The sequence below is a fragment of the Triplophysa dalaica genome, chromosome 7 (genome assembly GCF_015846415.1).
Source record: "Triplophysa dalaica isolate WHDGS20190420 chromosome 7, ASM1584641v1, whole genome shotgun sequence".
In the NCBI taxonomy this organism is placed as follows: Eukaryota; Metazoa; Chordata; class Actinopteri; order Cypriniformes; family Nemacheilidae; genus Triplophysa; species Triplophysa dalaica.
This window is the reverse complement of record NC_079548.1, coordinates 16,438,482-16,450,842: the sequence shown is the minus strand read 5'-3', so window position 1 is coordinate 16,450,842 and position 12,361 is coordinate 16,438,482. Positions and strand designations below refer to the sequence as shown.

Genomic DNA, 12,361 nt, shown 5'->3' with positions numbered 1-12,361 from the left:
GCATAGTATATGTGGCGGTCTAGTGTATTTGAAACACGAGGCCATTACACAAACACGAGCACTTACAGAGCACTAATTTGTTCCATTACATCAAAATACATTACTTCTAAGACATGACTGCAGCTTGACTTTAGTCTGTCCTCTCAGTTTTGTCCTTTAATTTGTTTTTACCTTCATACAAAGGGAGTCAGAGGTGTACGTAGCATCAGTGCTCAAGGGCTGATGCTCGACACTGATTTCATGCCAGGCTGAGATGTTCAGTTTACAACACTGTCAGCGACTGAAATGCCATTGCTGCTGGCAACAGTTAGCTGCCACTTTGAATCAAATCGGAAGTGGTGACGCGTTCCCGGGGAGAGAGGGGCGAAAAGGAGGACAAAGCTGTCTGTTAGATAAGAGTCCACCTGTACTTACTCTTTCACGTCAGGTGACATGAAACAGCGATTCCTCAGAAGTCCAGCCCAGAGCTGCACCCCGACAATCCCGAATATAAAGAAGACAAAAAAGCACAGCAGGAGGACGTTGCCTAACATAGGCAGAGTATCTAGAAGCAGAGTAACCAGTATCCTCATACCTGCAACACAGAAAGACAACAGAGGTTGTGTTTATGGTCCTACTAGATGTTCACAGCACATTTTATTAAGCCCTATTTTCAGGTACAATAGATGTGAAAAATAGGCTTATTAATTCTTGTCACAATTTCGGTAAAATTTTTGTTTGCATAAAATATTTTTCCTAAATACTATATACATAGGTTTACCATAAAACTCAATAATTATGTTGTTTTTAACATTGATCATAGAAGTGGAAGCAATATCAGTAGTATTATGGGAATATATGGGAGCAAGAGGTGTTATAAACGGAATTATTTTAGCTACAGGTCTTAAGATCCTTTAAGACGTAATGTGAGAGGCAAATCTCAGACTCTTCAAAATAGGATGACACCTTTAACCTTAATTGGTCCTATATGTAATAATGCTTGACAGAGCAGAGAAACTGCATATTTTAAGTGCATTGCTCAGAGACCTCAGAGACTGGCCGAGCCTGACTTTAATGGACTATTACGATCTAAACCACTGAACAAATACAGCAGTGCATTCCCATCACCTCCCATAGTAGGTAACCACATCCACTGGATAAAACCTATGGTGGTCTGTACTGCATTAATGCATAAAGAAATGGTTTATCAATGGTGTTTGCTAAGACAAGGTATTTCTGCAACAACAACAACAACAAGTTGCTTGGACACAGAAACATATTGGTAGTGTAATGCAGGAATATAATGTAATATAATTACAATATTAGTGTTGAATTACTATAATAGCAAAGCTGTCAAAATGTGCTAGGCCGGTTTATAATGAATATATTACAGATTCTTATTTTGTCAGCAAGCTTGCCAGAATGCCTTAGCAACCACATAGCAATGTGGTAACAACCACTCAGTACACCTTAGCAATACGCTGGAATGCCACCCAGAATGCCCCAGCAGCATGGCAGCAAAACATGCAGCGTTTTCCTGAGAAAATCCTGTCTTGTTTGGCCCTATGTAAGTTAAAAATAGAGGATATAACATGCAAGCGAAATGATGCGCTGAGAATTACCATAATAGGAAAGCCCAAAGGGATTTATTTCAGATGCTAATATAAACTCACAAAAGTTTCGGCCGGTTAAAAACGACACTGTCCAAGTGAATGAAAACAAACCGAAAAGGCAAAATATTTGGCATGGACGCATATTTAAATAAACCGTAACACTGTCAGATGGCCCTCTGATCATGACGGACCACTGTAAACACCAAAACTCACACTGTCAGAATGTTCAAAGATATTCACAAATGTCCTGTTTCATACTTAGTTCAAACAAATCAGTCCAAACTATCACAGTCTGTGCTTTTTCTAAGACGACACAATGCAGGGTTTGACTCTGCGAGCAGGAAAACATCAGCAAACATCGCGGATAGAAGAGCCCCCGGAGATCCGTAACGCATCCGGTTTGAACCGCATGACTAATTTGTTTGAGTAGGGCGTGTGCGACGAATGTAATTTAGGTCCGTGATGTGAGGAGAAAGCCTTAAATGGTCCTGTCTGAGTAAAGACAGAGTGTGAACATCTCTGCTGCCTGCATCCCTCCCACCAAAGACAGCGAGGAGCCACATCTCCGTTTGGCCACTTTAATGAGGCCCCCAGAGGAACATGCGGTCAGAAAGTGGACGAAGATGAAAATGCTAACTCACTCTTCTGTAAACACATAGATGGAAGATAAAGAGCCACTTCATGCAATGAACTACCAACTTGGAGATTGAAATATGATTCCAGGTACGAGGATCAACGATCGCACACATGCGCCCAAACCGACACCAACAATTCACATCAGCACGTTATAATGTTATTTTGCACAAAAAAGCACTTTTGCTTGCGGCAACACTCCGCCCAGGCGAATAAGTCACGATATCTCGTCTTCCATCTCTGCAATACTGAGTCATAAACCTGATGCGGAGAAGTACTCTAAATCTATGACCCACAGTTAACCGCTCCAGGAAAGTGAAGAGGACCCAGATCTACTCGTGGAGATCTGTGTTAATGGTAATGAGAGACATGGGGAGACAACCTTCGCTTCTGACTTACGCGACTCGATTAAGCACACAGAGTTTGTTCTCATAAACAAGGATCTAGGTGATCCAATATAACTGTCACACCACCATGCGAAGGATCATTACCGGGAGAAATACTGTACACCTCTCTGATTTGGTGGGATATGGTCTGCTGTGTAATTTATGGAGTAGCAAGTGTGCTGTTAGTTCTATCGCTGACACACAGGCTCATCACACGACTGGTTGAGTTAATGCGTCATACATCAGGCAGATGTTTCTTCTTTCATCTGTATAATAGATCATTCTGCCGGATTGTTTAAGCTTAAAAATGGGTACATGTTTGTTTATGGTTCACCAACATGTGAAAATGATCTTACTGTGTGAGTCTGGTTCCTAAATATAAATCAGGTTACATTCACCAAGCAGTCGTGACACTTACTGGGCACTCTGTTGATGGCTCGCAGGGGCCTGAGCACTCGCACAGTCCGAATGGCTGACAGGCTGGCGTTATGACCGTCCAGTGAGTACTCCATCATCCTGGGGGAGCAGAGCAGATGAAACATACCTCAGTTTAAACTTAACACATCAGACAGCTAAGGTCAAACTCCAATGACCTTTCCACGTGTCGATACTATGTGAGGACCACGTCGGAAAGGCGGTTTCAAAAGACAAGCCTTGATGTGTTCATTATCCAGTTTAATTGAAAGGTCATTTTAAACAACAGGGTCAACGTTATTTGAATGTTAAATCAATCCAAGGGCTGAGAAGGCTCACAGGAATTCTATTTCCCAAGTGAGGGCCTGTCAATTGAGCAGCGAGTCCAAGGTGACTAGCTTTACTGTGGTGATAATGGTTAAATACATGACTGACAAGTGAGAACGAGGCAGGGCTCCTCACCCTGCCATGACAATGAAGAAGTCCAGGCGGTTCCATGTGTCGCCAAGGTAACACTTTGATCCGAAAATCCCCAGGGCTATCATTTTGATGACCATCTCCACCGCGAAGAAGGCGAAGATGCAGTCATCAAATGCCTGCGGACACAGAGCACATTAATATCTAAATACAGTAAGAGAGATATCTTAGGCAGAACAGATATTTCATAGAAAGCAACGCTATTTGTGTGGTTCAAGAAAACAATGAAATTTTGTGAAAAAGGCCCGGTAGTAGGGTGGCTCGACTGGGTGGGCAATCATATATTCTGGTTGGGGAGATATCTAATCATAGTTCATTGCATGCATAATTTTTCATTTGTCTGATTAAACTGACAGATCATTATTTATTAGATCATACAAATAAGTATTTAATAAGAAGAATTTCATTTTAATTTTCAGCTGGAGGGGCAACGCCACCCTTAGCCCCAGCCCTGAAATCAGTTCATCGTGTTATTTAGTATTTCTGATTCTGGCTAGGCTACTGCTAAAGGGCTCTTTAGGAAATTAACATTTTTAGTTTAGGACAGAGTAAAAAATTACAATACTACAGAAACAAAACTTTCTGTGGCTTCTGGACAGTTTCCACTGGCCCTGTAAACTAGCATCTGTCACGAAACATAGACTACGTAAAAGCCAACTTGGACATGAGTCAAACCTAAAAACCGACACTGGGTGGAAAATTATGAACAACAAAATCACAAGAAAACGTAAAAGATCTTTTATGGAGTATTTGAGACAGAATCTGATGTACTAAAATGTTTTGGACCTTAAAGCCACACCACAGTACATAACAAAACATTAATACAGTTTTTTTTATCAGATTCATTATAAAGCAACATACAGTACAGTTTTGGGACACATTCTGATTGTCAAATGTTAGTGTAGTATGTCCACAACGACTACTCTCTGTGGTGATCTGTGCAGTAACTGGATTGAATTATGAATAACATTATGGATAACAATGGCCAAAATAGATAATAAATGGATGAACATATCAGGAAATAACAATTTACTTATGCTTAAGTAATATGTTACGTAATGCAAGGTCATTTAATGGGCCGCTGTATCTTCAAATGGTGTTACATGGTGATGGTGAAAGAAATGAGGTCATTAGAAATATAAATCAATCCCATAATTAGCTTGCAGAGCTCCTGCCGTGTTACATCATTTATTGAGACTCACCTGCAGGATGATACACCACTCAGACTCGCACTTGAGGTCCTCACAGGGCTGAAACATGCCCAGAGTCACACAGTTCAACAGAATGACCAGCATGCTCACATGCTCAAACCATGTGCACATCAGTCAAGGAAACATCACAAACTGAACAGAGATCATCAGACAAATGCAAGGCAGTGTGTTGCTATATAAAATCCTTCTCAATGGAACATAATGATTCAGATATTAAACAAAAATGTTGATTTAGTTGATCTCTTATTCTGAGCAAATGGGTGTAACAAACCTGGGCCAACAGTGCTGTGGATTTGAAAAAAAAAACAGGAACATTATTGAACACCGTTTCTTCCCCCTGACTGATTTTTAATCATTGAAAGTCTTTGATGCATTAATGATTACCGAATGGAAAACTTATTTTGTACGCAGTACAAATGGATAAAAAATGATTTGTTTTCCTCTTCATTTTAGTTGTTTGTTTTTTAAAGTGGGCAGTTCACCTAAAATTTTTATTATTTCATCATTCACTGATGCTATTTTAACCCTGTATGATTTTCATCTGCTGAACACAAAATAAATATTTTGGAGAATGTTGGTAACGATACAACACTGACCCTCATTGACTTCCAATGTATGGACACAAAGCACCAAGACATTTCTCAAGATATCTTTTTGAACAACATGAGAGTGAGTATATTATTTTTTATATTTTAAAAAGGGATTCAAAATAAATTATCGGCCATATCGGTATTGGCCCATAAATGGTCATTTTTAATGTTATCGGTATCGGCCAATAATAGTATTTAGGCCGATAAATTATGAATACTTTTCTCTGGTTAAACCACTTCAGCTGCAAGCTGCTCACAGTTAAAACCTCGAACAGCACTGTCTTTCTGTCATGATCATTCATGATCATTAACAAAACATTGTTGATATACACTCACCTAAAGGATTATTAGGAACATCATACTAATACTGTGTTTGACCCCCTTTCGCCTTCAGAACTGCCTTAATTCTACGTGGCATTGATTCAACAAGGTGCTGAAAGCATTCTTTAGAAATGTTGGCCCATATTGATGGATAGCATCTTGCAGTTGATGGAGATTTGTGGGAAGCATGAAGATCCCGTTCCACCACATCCCAAAGATGCTCTATTGGGTTGAGATCTGGTGACTGTGGGGGCCATTTTAGTACAGTGAACTCATAGTCATGTTCAAGAAACCAATTTGAAATGATTCGAGCTTTGTGACATGGTCCATTATCCTGCTGGAAGTAGCCATCAGAGGATGAGTACATGGTGGTCATAAAGGGATGGACATGGTCAGAAACAATGCTCAGGTAGGCCGTGGAATTTAAAGGATGCCCAATTGGCACTAAGGGGCCTAAAGTGTGCCAAGAAAACATCCCCCACACCATTACGCCACCACCATAATTGCATTAATGAGAATAATAATAATCATTTAGGTGAGTGTAGGTGCAGTAGATATTTTTGAATGTGTCAATTGTAGGAACAAAAGCATATTGTTTAAAGCCGATTGCTATCTGAATGATTTCGGTCTTGAGACCTGTTAGACTCGTGGCTATTAAGAACATTTTTCTGGGTTGTTCTGGAAGAACATCTATAACGTGTTTATTAAAAGTTAACTAACTGTGACTTTGTTTTCTGCAGTGAATGTTTTCAAATAAAGCCACTTGTCCACTTTATTTCCTTTTAATATTTTAATACTGTATATTGGCCAATATATCGGTTATCCTATTTCAATTTTAAAGAATAATCGGTTAATTGTTATCTTAAAATATACATATCGGTGCATCCCTCCCCTGCAGGCGAACTATCCCTTTAATGCCAAAATGCAATACATGTTAAATTGAAGAAAATAAATAATATGAGTTACAGTTATCTATAATTGAAGTTTAAAAAAGTTTAAAAGCAAAAAAAAGCAAAACAAATACTTGCATTTTGTAGAATCACTCAAACAAAGAAATGAAGCTTCAACCATCAATATCATATCACCATAGCATCAATATATCAAGGCATAGCATGTTCTTCGTGTTGCCTATCTGCTAAATTATTTAGCGAGTACAACAGGAACAAGATGATGTCTGTTTCAGCCACACAAATTTTGCTTCCATGCTGTCTGAGATGTCAGATAGCATGAGAGCCATTAGCAGCGATGCCGAAACAAGCTACTTCTGCTGTCACCACGTTTGACCTATCAGCACCTACGCTTGCTGTCTTCTGTACTGAAGATCACCCCCATCACGTCCATCACGACCGGACATCACACGTCTTCTGACCGTGACCGCAGGACCTAAACAATACCTATACACGCACACCATCAACACCCCCCGGCCACTGCAGATATGTGTTCCTGAGAGCCTGTCAGAAGACATCTCTGATCTGGCATCACTCATACGTCATCTTTAAAACATCTGAGCTCACAACCCTTCGAGAGTTGAAGTGTCAATCCGGATGCACCGAGATCATATCAAGTCATGATTTATGCAAATCCGCTCATCAAAAATAAGGCAAATGACGGGCACTTGCGATGCTAGACACAAATGAGATATCTGAATAGCGCTGCCGCCTCATTTCCATAAGCGTCGGGATGTTCCTTCACAAAGGAGCGGCTGCTGAGATTAGGTGATGATGATCAACCCAAAAGAGTTTCAAGTCAACCCTGCTTCTGTCACAGCCTTAACACATTACAAAAGGTGTAACAAAAATGAACAATGTGTGTGAAAAACACTTTGTAAATAAGTGGCGAACATGATTTCCCAAGTGATGGACTGTGACACCAGGTGATGTGGGACAGTTAAATGAGTGTTCCTCTTGCGCTGAAGCTCACCTCGGTGCTTCAGAGCAGATCCCAAGTCACAGCTCTTACACTTTACGACATACTCACAGATGGCAATGCTCTTCAGGGGAAGCTGAGGAATAGAGAGGTCTTTAATAAATAATGACATAGGTTAAGAGACCTGAAGGGTGAACGGAGCTGTTGGGGTGATGCAGTGCAAGCGACACGTTAACATCCCCATATTCTCTACATTCAGCAGGGCGGCTTCCCGAACAGGGGTTAAGCCTAGTCTCAGACTAACTTAAATGTGAGAGATTCCTTGATCAAAAACAATTTAAATAAAAGTATGTTCATGAAACTCTTTAGTAAAGTCTTCTGTTTTTTCTCTATAGAAATCAAGCAATGACTGCATCCTCAACTTAATTCGACAACTTGTCCACTAACAGTACTACACACTATATTTTCTTAATTTTTCACTGTATTTTCCAACATTATAACAACAAAATAAACTTTTGTTACAAAGCTAGTTTTATTTTACCTGAAGCCTTCAGTTATTGCTTTGTTCTAGCAATGGGTCTCATCGCAGTAATAAACGGAGCATAAAGCAGCATCAGAGAAAACATCTATGACTTTGATGTCCTAAGAAACAGTTTTTTGTGCAAGAGTTTGGTCGTCCTTAAAGGAATCAGACTCCCAACTAAGTAGGAAAAAGCTAGGCTCTTTTATCACGCTTTCATGTGAACATCTGCCGTATATGACTGCATCTGTGTGTTTGAACAAACCTCCGGCACCTCAATTCCGAGTAAGCAGCAGCCATATTTGAAAACCCACTAACATGCAAATGCATGACTCATTGGAAAAGTATTGAGTTTGGAAATCACACTTTGAGCTCAAGTCCCTGTTATTCTAGCGCTTGGCATCGTGTCTCTGCATAAATAAGGCATTTCGTTGGCAATAAAAGCAATAGTAAGAAGACATAATTAACAGAGGTGTTCATTTACACTTTCTAGGTGCTAATGTGGGTTTTTGGCACTGCTGTTCAGATTATCAGCGGTAGTTTTCATTATTTATTTTCTCTGTTAACAGCTTGAAGCAGGAGATAATATTATAATGCAAGGTTGTCTTTAATGGATGGAGAAAGCTCTGTTAGCATTTCTCATCATCACAACGGATATAGCAGGACTTCCGAAAGATCCAGTGTATGAAATTTAGCGGCATCTAGAGCTGAGGTTATGAACTGCAATCAACGGCTCATTCCACCGCTCGCGCTCCCTTCAAAGCACTAAGGTGGCTGATGCAGGACTAACATGTTATCGTTTTTTGTTTCTTTTCTGATGAAGATAACATACAAACTGTTCTCTGTTAAGCACTTTATCATAACAAATACATTTATACACATTTGGAACAACTCAAAGCTGAGTAAATGTTGACAGAATTTTTGTTTTTAGGTAAACTATCCCTTTAATACTGAATCATCATAACTCTCTCCCCAAAACCTTTCCACATGACAAATGGACTTTAACTGACCTTCAGTTCACCTGGAGTATGGTGACGGTGCTGTAAAAACGCAGAGTTCTCCGAGGAGCAAAAGCCGCAGGTGTCACTACTCACTGTCAAAGGAAAGAATTGGATTATTTGCTTGTCACTGGCTGAGGTGAAAAGGATAAATGAAGCTATCACATTGATTAAGGCAGGAGAACTGTCACAGTCTGCCACCTAAACAAATGGACCAACTGACACGGAGTGACCGGGTTCTAAGGATTCAGCCGACTCATCACAATGCAACAGCGCACACATACGTCTCTCCTCTTCACGTTCATTAGCTACAGCAAATTCAATCAGGACGATCTGTAATAACATTTGCTAATGGGGTCAGAGGGTCCACACCTCAGGGACAGATTAAATTACATGGTTGAGGTAGAGAGGGTTAATGCATGAATACCCAGCATGCCAAAAACCCTGATTCAATGTATACTATCTTACTATCTCTCACGGTTGATAGAAGAGAATAAATGTCTAAAATTAGATTCTTAATATAAAGCTAGATGAACTTAGTGTGTTATGGATTTTACCATGGACAGGTGGCACGAAGTCAATGCAGAAGATTGGGACCAGCAAATAATAATGTTTATCGTACAATCCGACGGTTTATGTGATGTTTTAATCCAAAGATCTCACTGGTATTTTATCTTACAGAATGAAAAGCAACAGTGGTAAGATTGTATCGCATGCACCCGGTTTAAGCCTTCTTGCTTCTGCGCATGTATCAGATATGCTCAACTGACTGATCCTTTGATTCTTTAAGTAATTCTCAGAATACAGTAAAGGTCAGTGGACCGCCATCTCATTTTCATTTCCGGAGCCATCCACTTACTATCACTTAGTGTTATAAGTTTCTTTCTTTAGCTGCGGTTGAAGCTCTGACCTTTTCTGTTATACGCCTCTCTAGTGGTCGAATTAGCCGACTGCTGGATGTCACCTCGATTTCTGTATCACTCCTCATTCACCCCAATCTTGTTTCCTGTCTGTAACAGAATTTCCATTTTTAGGCGATTTTTTCTTTCCGATCGTAAATAAACCAGGTTCAGTATAAAGACCGACTTCACTTGACATTTCAGTAAACCTCAATAGTTTTGCTGGTGAAAAACAAGTCTGTGCTGGGCCATAGTGGTTTGTGCTATTCTTTTCACAGGAAGCAACAAATCATTACTAACCAGTATAAACCAACATGGAAATTAATTTAGTCGTTTCAACTGTTTGATAAACTACTGCATTCCAGACATGGAGTGGCTTCTAATGATTATGAATCTGGATAGGCCGGAGGTTTGTAGAACGCGGTAGCAGGAGACCGGGAATTTATCATTGTCAGGTGTATTCCCTGGACTATTTAGAAACAGATTCAGCGGATCTGAGAACAGCACCAGGCCAGCTGCGCTGCAAGAGAACCCGCTGATCAAATCCAAAACGTCATCACTTCTATTAGTCTCCTCAACAAGCTGTTGTTAAAGACTTTCATCCGTAGAAGGAGAAAGGTGAAAAACTCCCTGGAGCACAAACTCATTCAAATTATCAATCACTGGTGAACAAGAATTTACTGATGCTGCAAAGTACAGAGAACAGAGGTCACAATGCTTGACTGACAGGAAAGGTCATCCTAAAACAATGACACACAAAAAAAGTTTATCTGATATAGAACAACTTCAGAGAGTGACAAAAAGTAAATCTTTTATATTATAGATTTTTTTGAGAATGTTTACTTACTCCCACGAGACCACTTACTGTTGTAGAATGTATCCTATGAGTATCTTATTGCAATTCAATCCTTAAAACTTTTGCAGGAAACTTTTACTATGTACTGCATTTTTAAGCCAATGCTCTTCACTAAACAGTAGTAGTCTACAGCAGCGGTTCTCAAACTGGGGGCAGCGGTCCCCTGGGGGGACCCTAGATGGATCCGGGGGGGGCACAAATTTTGATGCATTTTAAGAAAAATAGAAACGAATAATGCAATCAAACGTTAGAAAAATAAGCCCACCAACCAAAATAATTGACGTTCCAGCATTGTATAACTGAATACATTTTTGGCTTAATTAATATTCTAAGTTAAAGATTATAAGTCTTTATTTTGGAGCCCGCAAAGCGATGCACTCTAGTCAAAGGGGGCCTTACAACAAAAACATTTGAGAACCACTGGTCTACAGGGTGTATAAATACTTGGCAGTAAGTTAAAAAAATTCTTTGACTAAATAAAAGACTTTCCAGCACGGACAACAGCGGATCAATTACAACAGCACCCATGCATCCCTGCAATAACATTTCCAGTCTTTAAAAATCAATTACTGTGTCTGACATTCAGCATTTGCAATGTTGGATTACAAAAAACATGACATACTGAAAGGTTGTAAAAAATGGTGTTTGGGTTCCCTAAACAGACGGACAGAAGTGTGTTCACTTTACCGAGGGAAAAATTAGCACCTGGTTGCTCCCTAAAGAACCTCACTTTTTGCATCAAAAAGTTTGATTCAGAATGGCAAAACTTTAGAGATCTAGGGAATATCACTCACATTCACATTTTTCATATCTCCAACAGAGAATTGAAATTGTTATGAGCAAAGCTGAAACAGTCATGACTGTCCTTCTGGGCTTGAGCTTTTCTAACAAGAGTATACATCATGTGTGGCTTTACATCAGTGGGAGTGATCCAGAGCCCAAGCCAAGGTGAAAATCGAGCGTTGAACGCACATGTGACGCGTTAGAGAGCCCCGGGCTATCCAGGAATAGTAAAGCATCTGGCTTTGAAGACCCTCAGGTCGACGGCTAAAGTGTCGGTTGTCCTCTCCTCTAAACCCAAAGGCTTTTTGCAAAGAACGCGCACAGCCGTAATTAAACAAGGCCCTCCTCTGTGTCCTTGAGCTACGACATCTTTTATTTCACCTGAAACACAAAAGTGACCTCCAGCTGTGCACACAGCAAACTGGATTATTGCTCTTTTGCAAAGCGGTGATGTGAAAGAAAAGGTTGCAGCACGTTCGCAATTTCCAAGTAATTCTTTTGATTAGATTGTAAGAGACTGATGTTTACACATAGGCACAGTAAAGCAAATAAACCGCATTGGGCAGCAAATTAAAAAAGACTTCAAAGAGACTTCATGTCGAATGCATTGATTAGATTTGTGCGTGAAAATAACTCCAGACGACACACTTTTATAGTTTTCCGGTTGCCTGGTAACAGCAGGGACAGCCGTGGACAGGGACAGGCCATCTGCGGTGTGACACACCAACAGAGAAACGATTTATACAGGAACATAGAGTAGAATCAAAGACTGATACTTTATCATTAAACTCAAAGACGGGCTTCTAAGATGCATC

General features: G+C 40.0%; 1 protein-coding gene across 3 annotated transcripts in view; it reads right to left on the bottom strand.

The window, feature by feature from the left end:
- The window catches only part of cacna1ha (calcium channel, voltage-dependent, T type, alpha 1H subunit a), a 73,767-nt gene that overhangs the window by 32,648 nt on the left and 28,758 nt on the right, over positions 1 to 12,361 (bottom strand). For all 3 annotated transcript variants that reach the window (XM_056752027.1, XM_056752028.1, XM_056752029.1), the window contains exons 3-6: positions 4,705 to 4,817; positions 3,488 to 3,621; positions 3,030 to 3,127; positions 415 to 574 (exon numbers count right to left, since the gene is read on the bottom strand). In XM_056752027.1, coding sequence (XP_056608005.1) covers positions 415 to 574; positions 3,030 to 3,127; positions 3,488 to 3,621; positions 4,705 to 4,817 — 505 coding nt within the window. The remainder of the gene's footprint in view (positions 1 to 414; positions 575 to 3,029; positions 3,128 to 3,487; positions 3,622 to 4,704; positions 4,818 to 12,361) is intronic.